We start from the raw sequence: 15693 nt of genomic DNA on the forward strand, positions 1-15693 counted from the left end.
AGGAAAAATGCATAATTTTGCTCAGCCATATCTTGTTAATCCAAATGAATTATCTGATCAGTTTGAATGCTGAGTCCTGATGGACTCTACCAGGAAGAAAATCTGGGAAATGGTCAGAATAGAACTGTCCTTAGTGCACGGAGGGAGAAAATGCAATACAGCTGATACCATTTACTCCAACCATTGGTGCCTTGTCACCATCAGACTAAGAAGATTTGAGATCTTTCTGTATGCCTCCTGGTTATAAGCATGCCTTAAAAAAAGGAAAAGAAAAAAAAAAAAAGAAAAAGAAAAAAGGAAAAACAAAGCAAAATACAAATACAACAAACAAAACCAAAACCCCAACAACCACAAATTATTTTGTTTCCCTTAGGGCTATTTTAAATAAACCTGGACATCTGTGTTTGTAAGTGTGGTGGGAGAGATTAGTCCTGCAGTTACACAACATGTTCTGTGCCTTGTGACAATTGACGATGTGTTCTGGCACTTCCGTGGTTGATTTCATGACATGAAAAAATTCTGATTTAAATAAAGTCTATTTTAGCATTAACAAAGAGGAAACAAGAAGGATCTACTCTTGGGATCATTGGCTTTGATGATACTGAAAATGAACAGGACTTTAAAATACACAGTGACTTTTCACAAAAAGATCCAACCCTACAGACAACTGACAGAATGTGCAGGATAACAAGGAAGCACATTTGTGTTACTGCAAGTTCAGCAACAAAGTGCTAACTATATGAGTTACCAGGTTATAGATGGAATAACCATTGCAAAAGGAGTGATGGAAGAAGGGAAATGCACTCCTAGAGTGAAGTTTTGGTTTCCTAAAAAAAGTTTACTGTATTTTGTAACAAATAATTTGATCAGGAAAAGTGTAAAGTTAAAACATTTAAATAATTTAGCTACCAAATTCTTTTTTTCCAAAACAGAATGAACCAGAATACTACCAAAAGTAAGTAGCTTAAAGCTTGTTTTTTTGTTGTTTTTTTTTTTTTTAATAAAAAGTTACTTGCATTTCTTTTTGACTTATGAATTTATTCTGATAAAAAAAGCCAGCATTGCATTTCTGGAGAATATTCCAGAGGAACATTCTTTGAGGACGAGGATACTTGAGTTGTGGTGTAGCTACACATATGCAGTCTATATGCCCACTGAGATTTAGTTGTAATTTCTTACACAGTAACTGTTTTCCTTATAAACTGGAGGAAATAATGAATTTTCAATAAGCATAACAAAATGCTTTTAAGAAGAGAATTAATTTCATTTCCAAACAATGGAGCAGGGAGGAAAAAGCCTGTTTGAGCCAGTGCAGCTCCAGAGGAATACAAATTGGCTGGGAGGACATGGATTTGTTTAAATTTTTTTAGTGAGAGCACAACGCATTTTGAGACCATGAGTTTCCGCTCTGCAGTCTTGCATCACTGCAAGTGCTGTCGTGCCCTCTGCACCCAGCAGCTTGTGAGGGATGTGGTTGGCCTGGATCCCTTTCTTTACAGCAAGAGGCTGAGAGACCAGAGCTAGAGGTGACTGAAATATGTCATGATCCTGAGATCAAGATGTGCTATGTTGTCACAGCTCTAACACAGGAGAGAGCTGAAGCATGTGTTTTAGTCTTCAGTCTTTTTTTTTTTTTTTTTTATGATTTTGGATTTGTCAGCAAATCAAATGTATTTTTTGTTGATTTTCAGTATTGCAGTAAATGGAAGAGCAGCCCAAAGTTTGTGATTTGTTGCTTCCTCTCAAGGAGGAAATGGCTCACGAGGGCGGTCTTATGTAACATACTCTCCTGACCCCAGCAGTCTGCTCTGAATCAGATAGAAGTCTGTTCTTGATGTTTTTTGTGCATAAAGGATAGAAAATGTTTGGTCATGTAGGTCAAATCCGGAGTTCACTTATTATCCTGGAAGGTGGCTGTTGTACTTTACTAAACTTTGAACATCCCAGAGTATGAAAATCATTCTGGCACTGAGCTCAGATAGATCACAAGTTCACATGCTTTCTTATGATTTCCTCTAGTTTTTCTATTCATTTACATTTTGTTTTCCCTCAGGTTAGCCTCTAATAATTGTCTTCAGTAGCTGGCATGTTTCTGTTGCCATGTTGCGTTAAATGTTTATTCCTCTCTTAAGCCTCCCATTATTTAAAAGCTAGTATCTCAGTGATGCTACTACAAATCTGTACTACAATTTCTGTTTTAGCTGTACTGAAAATATTCTTAGATTTGCACATTATTAGAGAATGTATATTACCGGTGGTTTCCTACCACCCTTCACTAATTTTTTTTTATAAAGCAGTGTTTTATCTACTCTTCATATTACTACTTGTTTTTGCTTGTAGATGGACAGTGGAGGCAGTAATATACAGAGACATCAGACCCATTTCTTAGATTAGATACTATACTGAAAGTGCAATAGAAAGGGTTTGTGAGTCAGAATCATAAACTATGAGCTGCTGTCCCTGTTTCTAAAGGACTTGGCAGATCACAAGTTGTCCCAGCCATGTGGATTGTGATGGGGATGCGGGCATGCCCTGGGCTGAGCACTGCAGCCGCACGTGTATTTTTGCACTCTTGACCTAGTGTGTGAGTTTGGAGGTTAGAAAGAACCAGTGGATCTCACTCAACAGTTGATATTAACTGAGTATTTTGGTTTTAGAGCAAAAATTGTGATGATAGAAAATGTTGGAAAGAAAGAATTCAGCAAGACTATTACTTTGGTATGTCATAGACAAGAGGAACAAAAGACCTTTCCAGAGACTTTTGCATTGATGATAAAGTACCACACGCTGTGTTGTATTCTTGAAATCAGATGAGATTAATTATCTCATCTGGATCATAATGGAAATCTTGTATTACCTAGATGGTGTAAGGAGCCTCATCTCAGAAAGACTGCAGGCAGATTGCTTCAGTTTATGCTAGATCTGGAGGAGATGTAATAGGTGTGATGAGCCAGTCCTGATGTTTTTCAAGCGGTACACCTAAAACTGGAGACTGGAGCTAACACCTGAAAGACCCACACAGCTTGTGATACACTTGGAAACAGCTGATGTAGCCCACTGAGGAGGATTCGTGTGCTGTATATGGTGTTTCTGTTCTGAAACAAGCCATGCTGCGCAGTGAGCCCGCATCTTACTTGGTGCTCCTGGCAGTAACGAGCGTGGCTGCAGATGCCCAGGGACGGCTGTGCCTGCTGAGGCACCTGGGCTGAGTCACCACTGAGTGGCTGGCTGACAAGCCTGAGCTCTCAGCGACTCGCAGTTAGGGAATACTTCATTAATTAATTCTTCAGTCTTCACTGTGTGTAATTTAACAAAGGGCATGATAAGAAAAATCTCCTAACATAAGCAATGAGCAAATTGCAGTGTCTCATGTCATGACAGTCACTGATTGCTGTTAACACAAGATAATGACTAGAAAAATCAAGATTTCAGTAGCGGAAGGTGAAATGGAAAATAAACTTGTCAGAGGTAGGAAAATGTTGTTTCTGACAACTAAGCTATGACAGCAGCATCTTCAGAGTGTGCTGTTGCCAAAGCATCTCGGGGAGGTATATGGAAACAATTAGTTAAACAGTTGAATATGTTTATAGTACAGAAATGGGATGTAACAAGCAAATACACATCTCTAAAGCAGCTGTTACATTTGAAATAGTAGAATAGGGACTTCATTCTCTGTATTTAACCTCAATATTTTTAATACGTTAAAAAAAAAAAAAAAAACCAACAAAAAACACCAAAAACCGAAACCTCTTATTCTTTATCTGGAGTAGATGTAAAAGATTAAATAAGAAAATCAAGCAGTGCCTGTACGGACAGACGCACTTTGATGAAATGCAAAGGAAATATATTTTTCCTTCATAGTTTCTCCATTGCTAACAGCATTTCATGCTAACTTTTAAAGGAAGTTATTTTTAAGTATGCAGAAAATCTTAATGACTTGAACCAAAATCCCAGATAAAAATATACCAAAGATCTGGAACAGAGAATCTAAATTGGCACTTTTAAGTGAGCTGAGACAAATTGAGATGATGGTTGCCATGCTTTTCTGTGAAGTCTTTCCTTTGCTAGTTGACTTTCTGTTTCCGTGTTGTCATCTCAGATGCCTTTTCCATTTTTTCCTCTCTAATTAAGAGCCCTTGCAATTTTGTGGCTGACCTAATCTTTGTCTCTCTCTGTTCTTTCTTGTATATCAACTCATACATTATATATTTAAAAGCTTTTGTCTTTCTGCAGTTTACAATCCTTCCTTTGTGTTTCCAGCTGTTGATTAATGCAGTCAAAAATGGTATTTTCTTCTTTCCTGAAAACCTTCCTTTTTTTTTAACCGGCTTCTTTTTCAGTAAACAACACCGCAGTTCAACTTGTTATTACTAATAATCTTGATTTGCCTAAGGGCTTAGACATATGGTTAAAGTTACCGCAGCTCTAAGAAGTTGTCATGAGTCAACCAAGTTGTGTTGAGATCAGTTGTGTGTGCTGGCAGTCTGAGGCAAAAGTGAGATGATTCAAGTTCATGCAGATTGCAATCATTTCCTTGGTGTATTTCTCTTATTGACACCTATTTCTGAGTCGTTCCACTGGCAACATCTCTCACCTCTGTCACTGCTCTGACTTTCAAAGCACAAAATCATCAATAATTTAAGCTCTTCCTCTATCCTATATCAAATTAATTATCTTGATAAAAAAAAAAAAAATCCCTATTTTCTTTAATAAGAACAAAACCCCAAACATATAGTTATTCAATTATTTGATTATTGTTGATAAGATATATTTTAATGAGCTGCGAGACCTCCTAAGATTCCTATAGTTGCCCTACTCCTAAAAAGCATGCTAAACTTTCTCTTTTCTCATAAGCGGGAGAATCTCTTTGTCAGAATATAGAGATCTACCAGATTATCCTCCTTCAGAGGCTCTCATGAGCAGAACGAATCTCTGCCATAATACATATAGAACTTACTTAAACAACAACCCACCATGGTTATGCAAGTGATGAGTCATAATGCCCTTACTGAATGGTTAAAATGCTTTATTCTCTATTACATTTGCTACCTTGATCCTGTTCTTTTTTTTTCCTTCCTGATATTTGTTCATTCTTTTATGAGTTCTTTTAAGCAGTGTTTGTCATTCACTGGGAATGTACTTAGTGCAACATTGTCTCAAATAGTTGTCTCTTTTAGTTGCTTTTTGGAAAATAAAATGGCAAACTGTGGTACACCAGAACATTTCATGGATTTGGGGAAAGTGTAGCTGTGGCTGTGGGGTCTGTAGTTGCCCTCCTGGAAACAGTTTGCATACATCACCAAAAGTTTTCCTAAGCGTGACCTCGAGAAGCCCATCATTCTGCTAACAATTCAAACTAACACTGCTTTGTCTTACAAAAGCAATGACAGAAAAGCAAACATTTAGGCTGGTACTATGAAAATGTTAGTGCAAATGTGTGTGGGGATATTTTAGTGTGACTTCTGTGGGGGGACTTTGTTTATTTTTTGCATGATAAAGTACCTGGTGCAGCTGTTCCCCGGTCTATGAATGCTCAACTCCAAGGTTTCTGAAAACCTAAAGGGTATTTTTAAAAACTGCTTTCATCCAACTGTTGGTTGGATTAGCATCTTGGAAACCTGTTAATGTCCAGCTGGGATCTGCAATGAAGCTTGAAAAAGTCATAGTAAGAGTAAAGAGAAGAGGAGTTTCCTATATAATCTCCTTTTTAATCAAATTACTACCCTAAAGTTCCCAGCTGTTCCAAAATTTCTCTCCTCCTGTTATATGAAGGTCCTCTATGGATGTAGGTGCTGCAGCAATGTCTAAATTGCTCTAAAACAAAAACTAAAAAGAATTCCAATCAACGAAGTTTTGTTTTTTAAATGCAACAAAATATTTCAGTGTCTGTTCTAGGATTTGTTCACGTTCCTTACGTACTGTTTGCGGGAGAGCAAGTTTATGTGGGATTTAAGTGAAAATAAATGTGCAGTGGACGAGTAGCCAAGATCTGGTCATGCCAAGTGCCCGAGGGCAGTGAGGACTCGCCTTTGTTCTGGCCAAGCAGTAATGGCCTTCATCAAGAAGTCAGTGATTCCTGTGGGAGGCATGTGTGATCTCTGTCCTTTTTCTCAATATGTTTCTTTAGTTTGTTGTATGCAACAAGTGTGCATACAAAACTATCAGAATTACTTTGGTATTTCCTTAAAAAGGCTGCTCTTATGTCAATTTTACAATCCGTATAACATTTTATGGCACTTTCAGAGTTGTGTTTTGTGCTTTCTTCAACATCTTTCAAAATGGTGATGTTTCTTAGAGGTCTAAGTAAACCTTCCTAAATAAGACAACTTCCCCTTCACCGACTCTGGCCACTGTGACAAGCAGAGGCACTTCTTGTATTGAGGGTTGCTGTTCTGATTGCATGGCCCGTAGATAGCAGGTTGGTTAGTACCTGATTAAACAGTAAATCTATACTCTCTGTTAACATACTATAGAAATTTGCCCATGGCAGCGGTTTGACTTCATACTAAATTGTACTGTTTTGCATTTTCCCTTTGGTTTGCATTGCTTTTAAAGATTTTTAAACGAATTGAAAATTTTACACAATTTTACAGAATTTACAGAAGTAATCTTTCAACATTTCTTTCTTTCTGCCTTATTTTCTGGAACTTCAGAAGTAGTAGCACATCAGATGGATGTAGTATATTGTATCGAATGTACCATCAGGACACGTGATGTCATTCTGATGATTTCCACAAGATTAGAGGATAAGCAGATAAAAATCTCTCTGTATAGATTCTGAATATTTAAATCAGTACAAAAAGTGCAAGTCTCACTGTGTTGGAAACAATTCAAAGTATGAAGACACGAAGATTTTTCTCCTTTTGGATTTAAAATTCTCTTCAGCTTTAAATAAGTGAGGGGATAAAAAATACATCTAGGAGAAAAACCCATCATTAAAGATGAGGACTCTGTGTGTACTCACAGATACCTTATTCCTTGTAAGATCATCTGCACACTGCTTCACGTCTTTATTTAATAAGTAATAATGTTAGAAGTTCCTACTTGAAAAAACTTGTTTGATTGTTCTCTTAAGATAATTATTTGAGAATTTTCATGAGTTTTAAAAATTACCCGTCCTTTTGATATTTAGCTCATAAGTGGGTTGCCAACCTAAAGAGAACAACTGGGTACCCAGAGGACCGCTATTATTTTTCATGAGGAAGGCATAAATATAAACTCCTGACTAAATTTGCAAGTGTAATGATAGCTATATTAACCCAGAGAGAATTTATTTCAGTTACAGACCAAACAGATCAACAGATTTTGGCTGTGAATGTGACACTTCAATCAAGTCTGTACTCAAGTTCCCACTGTGCTGACCAAAGTTACAGGTGGTAAAGAAAACTAACAAGAAAAATAAGATCTCTAGAGACATCACCTAAGTTAACTAATGGATTTCTAACTGCAAATAACTGAAAATAACAAGAATCGTAATTACAAAGCAGTGTTTCTTGCTTGGAGGACACAAAATAAGACATGTGTTCTTGAAGAAAAAAACCTCAAGCATGAGTACATGATCTGTGATTCAATGATGTCATATTAACAGTGTAAAAGATAAGGATTCATATTAAATTTAAACAAAAACAAAAACTAAATAAACAAACAACCCCCCCACCAACATATAGAATATATTCTCATAGATTAGGTGATAAGACAGTTGGTAAATATTTGTCAAGCACGTCATTAAAACAGGAAATGATTTTTAAGACAAATGTGTTTTGTAAACATGCCAAGGAAGGATGAAAAGGGAAGAATAAATGGATGGGTTAATTATTACCATGAGTTGTCTCACTTCTGTTTGACAGTTTCCTGTGAAAGATGAGGAACTGGGGGCCATAGCAGCCCTCAGTCTTACAGCAGCTCTTCCACATTGCAGTGGAATGAGAAGAAGACCTGCAGAAACTTAAAATTTCAGAAGCTCTTGGAAGAAGATTCATGCTAGTCTCCAGAGCAAGGTCTAAAGCTCAGGGTAACCCAGGAAGGTAATCTAGTTTCCTTTCCTGTAGTGAAGGGATGATGCTCATCCACTTGGCTCTGTATTCCTTGTGTAATCAGATTATTTCCAATTTAGATAAAAACTATGATGAAACTACAATGATCTAAGTTTTTTTTTAATTTTTTATTTTTCATATAAAAGCTGTTAAAAATATTCCTAGCTCATTAGAAAAATTCTAGCTTACAAAATGCATTGTGTTCCCCTTCTCTCCTGATGTCAGACTTCAGGGTTTTTTGTTTGTTTGTTTGTTTTTTGTTTTGTTTTGTTTTGTTTTTAACTTGTTTTCTTTTTTTTCCTTTTCCATACTCAGGAAGTGAAGAAACTCCTGATATGACCATGTCTGTCCCACTGGGGAAATAAATGTAACGCTGTGTTTAATTCATGTGATTTGTCAGTATAATTAAAATAAATTGAATCATTATGACTTTCTGGATGTGTGTTGGGATTGTGGTCAACACAAGACAGGACCAGCACTGCAAATTATCTCTGTGGCTAGAAAATGAAATTCCAGTTTCTGTAGTTCTGACCTAACATCTTGTCCCTTTTGGGAGCATAGGGATGATGTTTCTGTGCTTTGTGACTTTCTCATAGGTTGAGGACCTTAGGCAATATCCCTTGCCAACAACATCATTAACAACACTAAAGGTGAAGCCACACCATTTCAGAGGTGCACAATGTGATACGTGTTCTGTAGGGCCGTTGCAGAAAGCTAACACTCATTCTGTTATTTGCATGGTGGCAGTGTTGGGCTTAATGGCTCACTCAGTTGTTTTCCCCTTATTTGGAGATAACGTTGCTTAGAGGCTGAGTTGCAACACCACACCATGCTCCTCCAGAGCAGCGTGTGGAGCTGCAGAGCTGGAAGGGTTCGGTGGTGCCCAGCTTGCAGCCAACAGGTGCTGGGAGATCCTGGAGCATCCCAGGCTAAGGCTGGCGTCATGGGACTTAAATACAGTCTCAGCTTTGATATAGCTCTGATAAAAGCAATGGTTTTGACCTCTGGTCACTATTATGACAGTTGTATCAGTGTTTGATGTCTCCACTGAGCTGCTGCTCACCTCTGCTCTTCGGCTTTTGCTACTGATTTCCACCAGCTCCACTGGTTCAATACGTTGATAAACTGAAGTTTTAAACAATAATACATACATTTGAAATCTTTTGCAAGATTAAGGTGACTCTTGGCATTTCCCTAGTGGAAAATGTATTTTACAAAATTCAAGGAAAGTTTGAGTATGTTTTGCTTCCTTTGCTTTAATTCAATAGGCATTTTAGTTTTCAAAGATCACTGTAACATATAGATGTATTTGGACTCCTCTAAGCAAAATATCCCATGGTGAGTAATTTCCTTGATGTAAAAGACAGGTTATTAAGCTTATTTTTAATGAACTTCAGGGGAAGAAAATTGTGAAAGTTAAATCTACCTTTATTTCAAAACTATCAGTTTAGTGCCAATTATTGTTTGCTGCAATAGTGGTTAAATGTAGGCTGCTGTATCTCTTGCAATGGGGTAATTTTGTTAATATACAAACCACGCCAGGACTGGATCCTTGGTAGCCAAAGGGCTCTGACCTCCCAGAAGAGGCAGATATCCTGCTGCAGGTGCACGGCCACTGCCCTCAGCTCTGATCTCTGTTCTCTATTTTTCTTGTAACTGTGGATTCATATTTAGGCAAGCACTTCAGTCTAGCTCCAAGGATCTTTTTTTCTCCACGGTTTTGCTTATCGTCAGTGAATTGTAAATATTCTGAATAATCATGCTTTTGTATGTTATTCCCATGTCAGCTTACAAAAGGATGGAAAGCAAAATGCAGAAATGAAATGTTTCCTTTTGCTCTGCTAGCATCAAATATTTATGCAGTAGGCAGTTACAGCACCCTTGCTTTTCTCATCTGCCTATGTCAGATGAACACGAGCAGTGACGAGGGGGTTAATTCCTGCTCAACAGGCACACTGTGAATTCAGGGCTCTGCATAGCATGGTGTGGGGCTGGCAGCAGACGTGTGTGACAGCAGTGAGATGCTGTACCAGCCTGTCCAGTTTTCCCTCACGTTTTCCAGCTGTTTACCCTTGAGATGTAAAATGGCAATTTGGCATAGGCTACCGGCACGGTGTGATGTGAGCATCTGCGTAAAAGGCTGCACGGATGGAGCATGCTCAGTGCTCTGAGCAGCCCATTACCCCACCCCCAGCCAATCTAGGAGGAGATGAAATGAACTTTGCACTTGCAAATGTCACTGAATGCATTTTGCACAGGATTTTAAAAGGTTCTCTTACAAGCACTATTTTTAACAGCCAAATCCGCCCCCCCAAATGAAAAAGCCCTAGGTATTTTTCTGTGATCGACCTCAGTTATTATCAATTGAAGCATCTCTCACAACATTTACCTGAAGTCTGGCGTGTTTTATTTTTCTATCATTCAAGCTGAGCTTTTTTTGGTGGTGGTGTGGATATTTTCTTTTTTTTTTCTGATTTTTTTTTTAATTGGCATGAGAAAATTTGTGAATTTAATTGCACTAGAATACTTGGAAACAGTGAGGCTGCAAGCTTGAAAGGCAGAGGGAAGAAAAGAAAGGCTCTCGCAGCAGAGCATGGATAGGAAAGGAGCGGTGATTCTGCGGTGCTCAGCGTGCACATGTTGTGTGAGATCAGTGCCGGGCGCTGCAGCTGCGGACAATAACTGAGCTGTCTGGCTAATGAAGGCCACCTGGATCAGGCTTCTGAAAAGAGCCAAAGGAGGACGTCTGAAGAATTCTGATATCTGTGTAAGCCCTGTCTTTTCATTATTGGCATATATTCTATGTGTTGCAGAGAGGGAAGAAAAAAAAAAAAAAAGCCACGGTGTGGAGAGGACAGTTGTTTTCATTCTAATTGAATTAGCAGAACTCTGTTTTGTATGCAGGGAGATGCAGAGGGAAATCAGAGCTGTCATTATTTATAGAGCTGTTCTGGCGTTGGGACTGCTTCCATTGTGGCAGTTTGTGGACCTGCGTTGAGTCCAGACAGATTTTATTAGTGAGAAGTTGATTTGTGGTCATTTACATGTTTTGCTGAGGGGTAGAAGATGGATGCAAGCCATTTGCAGTTCTAATGGGGAAAGTGTGTCAGGTAAAGAGGTTGCCCTAAAATAAAAATGCATAGCAGAGATTAAATCTGCAATCAGGAGTGTTGTGCCATGGTAATTATTGATGGTGAAGTAGAATTTTGATTGTAAAAATGTGTTTCCTTGTTAATAATGTCACTGCTTAGACTTCTTTTTTTATGGAGCCATCCTTGAAGCTGCTGTGTGTCCTTCAGCCCTGCACTGCACCACTGCTGTAACTCTACAGAGCGACTGGCACAGTTTACTAAAATGCATACAGATCAGCACGCAGGAGTAGTGCAGGAAATGCAACACAAGGGAAGACACCTGTGCTTTGGAAGTTCTCCAGAAGAAAACGTCTATTTAGATAAATTTCACTAAGCATCATTCCCTTTTTGGCAGTTATTCTCTTTTCAGGGATACAGATGTAAGAGGAAAGACAAGGTGCATAATCACTTCTGCTTTTTTTTGGATTCCAGAACAACTTATGATACTGTTTTTCTTTTCCTTGTGCAGGGCTCGGCGGACTCCTACACCAGCCGTCCATCCGACTCCGATGTATCTCTGGAAGAAGACAGGGAAGCAGTGCGGAGAGAGGCAGAGCGACAGGCCCAGGCACAGTTGGAAAAAGCAAAGGTAAGGTGTTATTTCTCATCAGAGGTCCATAACATGTTCTGTTTTAAAAATCTGTCATCTCATCTGTTACTGGTACAAATATTCTTAATATTTGAGCGCGCACCATCAGACATTTTATAAAGCTTTTTTTCTATACAACAGTAGAAATTATAGGGAAAAAATCAGAATATGAGTCTTCCATGAAAAGCACTCGATTTGCTTATATATTAAAGCATAATCTTTTAAAAATGCGTATACTTTTTTCTTGTATTGGATGTATGTATTAATTTGCAGTACATATGGTCAAAGCTTAGAGTTCTTACTGAGGAGACTTGTAGAAGTTTGCCTGTGGATCCCTTTGTCACTTAAAACTTCTAGAAATCGGCCCTCAAATGTCCTATTCACCTCCCTTCAATGAAGAATCAATCCCTACAAAAGTGATATGGTAATGAAATCTCTTGGAAAGATCTCTTTTTCCTGGAGACTTCACTGGCTTTCTTTACCCTTCAAGTGTTAGTTTATCCTGTGAGTAATGTGCTCTAGGACTTGTTAAGACCTCTGCTTATAACTTCATATTGTTGGCATACAGTGACAGATTAGTATGGAAATATCAGATGAGCTTCAAGTTCTTCCCTTGTGTTTATTTAGGACTGTGAGGCTTTTAACAATAATACAGTGAGAGAGTATTTGCTTGTTTTTCTTTCATCTGTGCTGCATGTTTCAATACTATTGCACCTGTAAAAATCATGCTTGTCTTGTTTGTTATCCTTCATTTATCACTTCATTTCAGTCTTTTTTTCTCTTTGCTGTCTGCCAGATCTTGGTGTACGACTGTTTTCTAAGAGCAGTTCTTCAGTACCATTTCTTATATATTGAAATACGCTGCGTAGATTCCTCCTCAGCTCTACCTTTTTTCTTCCTGCGATCTCCGTGTTTCTCTCTGGCTCTCTTCCTCCATTTTGTCTCGGTTTTTATTTTGTTATCTCTGATCTACCTCCCGTTCTGTTTCCTTTTCCGCTGCCAGCTTTGCCTCTGCCCGTTTATACCACCTGTTTTATGAGAGTTCTTCATAAATTCAGGAGTCCACATCACTGAGGTATTCATTTGATCATTTAGCAAGGGCCAGCTCTATAAACAATACAGCAATATAATGCATAAATAGAGGGTTTCTTCAGGCCAGAAAACTTGAACAGGAAAGCTAAAACTGTTTTTTTGTTGCTTTTTTTTTTATTTGCAAAACATAATTGTTGACCTATATTTAATAACAGCTCCTAAAGCAGCTTTTTGATGAGCTGTTGGAACTTGCCAACCCCAGGAGATGCTGAACACTTCTTTGAAGTTGAGTGCTGCTGCTGTAGCATCAGTACAGTAGAGGTGCCCTAGAAGCAGCCTGTTTTTTCCCTTTCCCCTTGCCTCTTAAAGCTGGTGCTGATCATAATCAGGAGTTTCAATTTTATCAGTGTTGCTTTTTGTTAGCTGAATATTTTCTCCTCTGTTAGGAAAGATGATAAAGACTGCTCTGAAATTCAGGTGAAGCGTTGAATTTTATCTGTAAATGCACAATCTTTAAAATGAAGAGTTGCAGTAATAATATCTTGCAGACTAATCAGGGTAGCACTACTGCACTTATTGCTGAACTGATGCATCTCCTAGTGATGAGTAAATCTATGCTAGTGTTGCTATGGGAATTTGGCTTGCTGATGCTGGCTTGAATGCATGGACAGCCCTTATGTAATATTCATGACCTCTAGCACAGCTGCCATTGCAGTGCACAGAGAAAATGCTACCCAACCCCATTTTTTAATTGTCTTTCTATACGTTAAAGCAGTGTTCTCACTCCAGCTGGCATAAGATACAGTTTCTAGGTCTGACACCATCTGAGACTATAAGACAACTTGTGATCAGTCAAAAGTACCAAAGGCAACTGCCAAAATCAGCCTGCTGTAACAATGGGCAATTCCAGTTGTACATAAACACAATATGAATTATTTAAAACTCTTGTGCTTTAAAACAGATTAAAGCTGGAACTATGTGAGCTAATTCTTGATCCAAATGTTAAAAAGTAGATTGGGCTGTAACATGTGGAAATCATTTTATTTAGTGAGTATAGTAGTACAGCATTTAGGGTGGAGTAATATTTAAATACTGTATCTGTTTTCACTTATATTTGAAGTAAAAATTTAAAAAGAGAAAAAATAAACCTAACCCAGTCGATCTGAAGTACTGTAGAGTGCTTTACCGTCTGTCTCTGCTGGCAATTCAAGTTTCTCCCCTGTCTGCCACAGGCAGTGAGGCAGTAACTCCTGCCCATGTTGCTGACTCTCTGTGCCCTGACCTCTTCCTGCAGGCTGCTGCTCACTGCATGGCTGCTGCCCCGGCACTGGCACCAGGCAGCGTTGATTCAGCTGCTTCAAGTTTGCACCCTTCAATGCTGCAAATGGAAGTGTTGATCTTAAATAAAGTCATTGTGATTCTGTTTGTCACAGGAATTAGAAAAGGGTGACATACATGAATAATGCAGCAGTGAGGGAAAATGATAGCCAATTAAGCGTAGATTATTTAAAAAAGAAAAAAAAAGCAAAAACCTGTTGAACTGTATCATGCAGTCAGTGAAAACAGTTTAATGACATCCATTTTCCTTCCTTACAGCTAGGGAAAACACATAGACTGTAGAGAAAAGCTATACTGGTAAAGCACACAATGACAGATTGTTAGAATGATTTGTAAGGCTTTTAATTTTGGATTTTTATGGATTCTAATATCATATCCCATGTGCAACCAGTAGGGTAAAATAAAAACAGAAGAGATAGTAAGAAAATACTCATTCTAGCTGCTTGTTTTTTAAAAGCATCACTTCTCTAGAAATTGGTTAAGCAGATTTTGCTGACTCACTTAGGCATGTGATTTACTGTAAGGAAGCAGGGCCAGGGCAATGTCTACGGAGTCGTGCAGGGATTGGAAACAAAGAGGCAACAGATGAGGGTACCTGTGGGCCAGCAGCTATTCCCTGGGGAAACAACTTCAAACGAAGATGTTAAGCCTGGAGGTTAAAAATAAAAAAAATAAAAATAAAAAAATCTTGGTTTGAGCAGTTTTACAGTGCAAGTACTGAAAGGTGGATTTTTGTGTTTGAGGCACTGACAGTTTCCTGGGAATCCTCTTCATAGCCCATAATGTGAGAACTGGATTAAAAAGGACCTATTCTGTGGCTGATGAGCACACCCTAATGATGCCCAGGTCTAAGGATTTGTACTGCTATTTTTCCTGAATTTTATATTTATGTGAAGACATCACATGCATTCATAAGGCAATAAATAAATAGATTCAGTGGCACATGGCTTTTAGTATTCATATTTTCAAAATTTGTCATTTCTGCTTTTTTGGCTTTGAAAATTGAGGATTAAGAAAGATCTTTCTGTCGGCTCCTAGGAAGTACTTAATTATCCCATAAAATGTTGCAGTTGATGGTAAAAGAACTGTGACATATGAATGTTAGTGAGATCTTTAGTTTCATAACCACTGAATTTTATGTTTACGTATAAGCAAGGTGGCTTTGGTCTTGATTTTTTTATTTATTATTTTTTGGTCCTTTCCATGCCAGTGAAATCAAATACATTACAGAATATTTGAGTTTTCTCAAAGGCATTGTTTTTTTGTCTGAGATGCAGTCATTCAGGTAATCTGTAAACCTCTCTTCTCAGCAAAAGCAATTTTGTTCTTTTTTGGTCTTCTCACATTTTTAGATTTCTACCCTTTTTTTTTCCTTTTATGATTCTAGAGCTCTTCTATAATATATTTGCAGCAGTTTAGCAAATAAAGTAATTGATTTTGGTTATCTCTTATACAATGCTTAGCTAATACGCCAGCTAATAAACCATGCTCAGTTTCTCACTTGAGAATAAGGGACAGCCTGATACTCTTTGTGCTTTGTTAAGGAATGTTCTCAACATCCTCTGCCTCT

At 38.1% G+C, this 15693-nt stretch overlaps 1 protein-coding gene across 11 annotated transcripts in view; it reads left to right on the forward strand.

Annotated features, from left to right (window-relative positions):
• Positions 1–15693, forward strand: part of CACNB2 (calcium voltage-gated channel auxiliary subunit beta 2) — a 223331-nt gene that overhangs the window by 139368 nt on the left and 68270 nt on the right. For 7 of the 11 annotated variants that reach the window (XM_031614479.2, XM_090142912.1, XM_031614477.2 and 4 more), the window contains one exon: positions 11634–11753. In XM_031614479.2, coding sequence (XP_031470339.2) covers positions 11634–11753 — 120 coding nt within the window. Of the gene's footprint in view, positions 1–10491; positions 10801–10859; positions 11144–11633; positions 11754–15693 lie in introns of those variants that run through there. The other 4 variants (XM_090142914.1, XM_031614481.2, XM_090142919.1 and 1 more) reach the window with 4 other exon arrangements.

Source organism: Phasianus colchicus, chromosome 6 (assembly GCF_987193195.1).
Source record: "Phasianus colchicus chromosome 6, bPhaCol1.hap1.1, whole genome shotgun sequence".
Lineage (NCBI taxonomy): Eukaryota > Metazoa > Chordata > Aves > Galliformes > Phasianidae > Phasianus > Phasianus colchicus.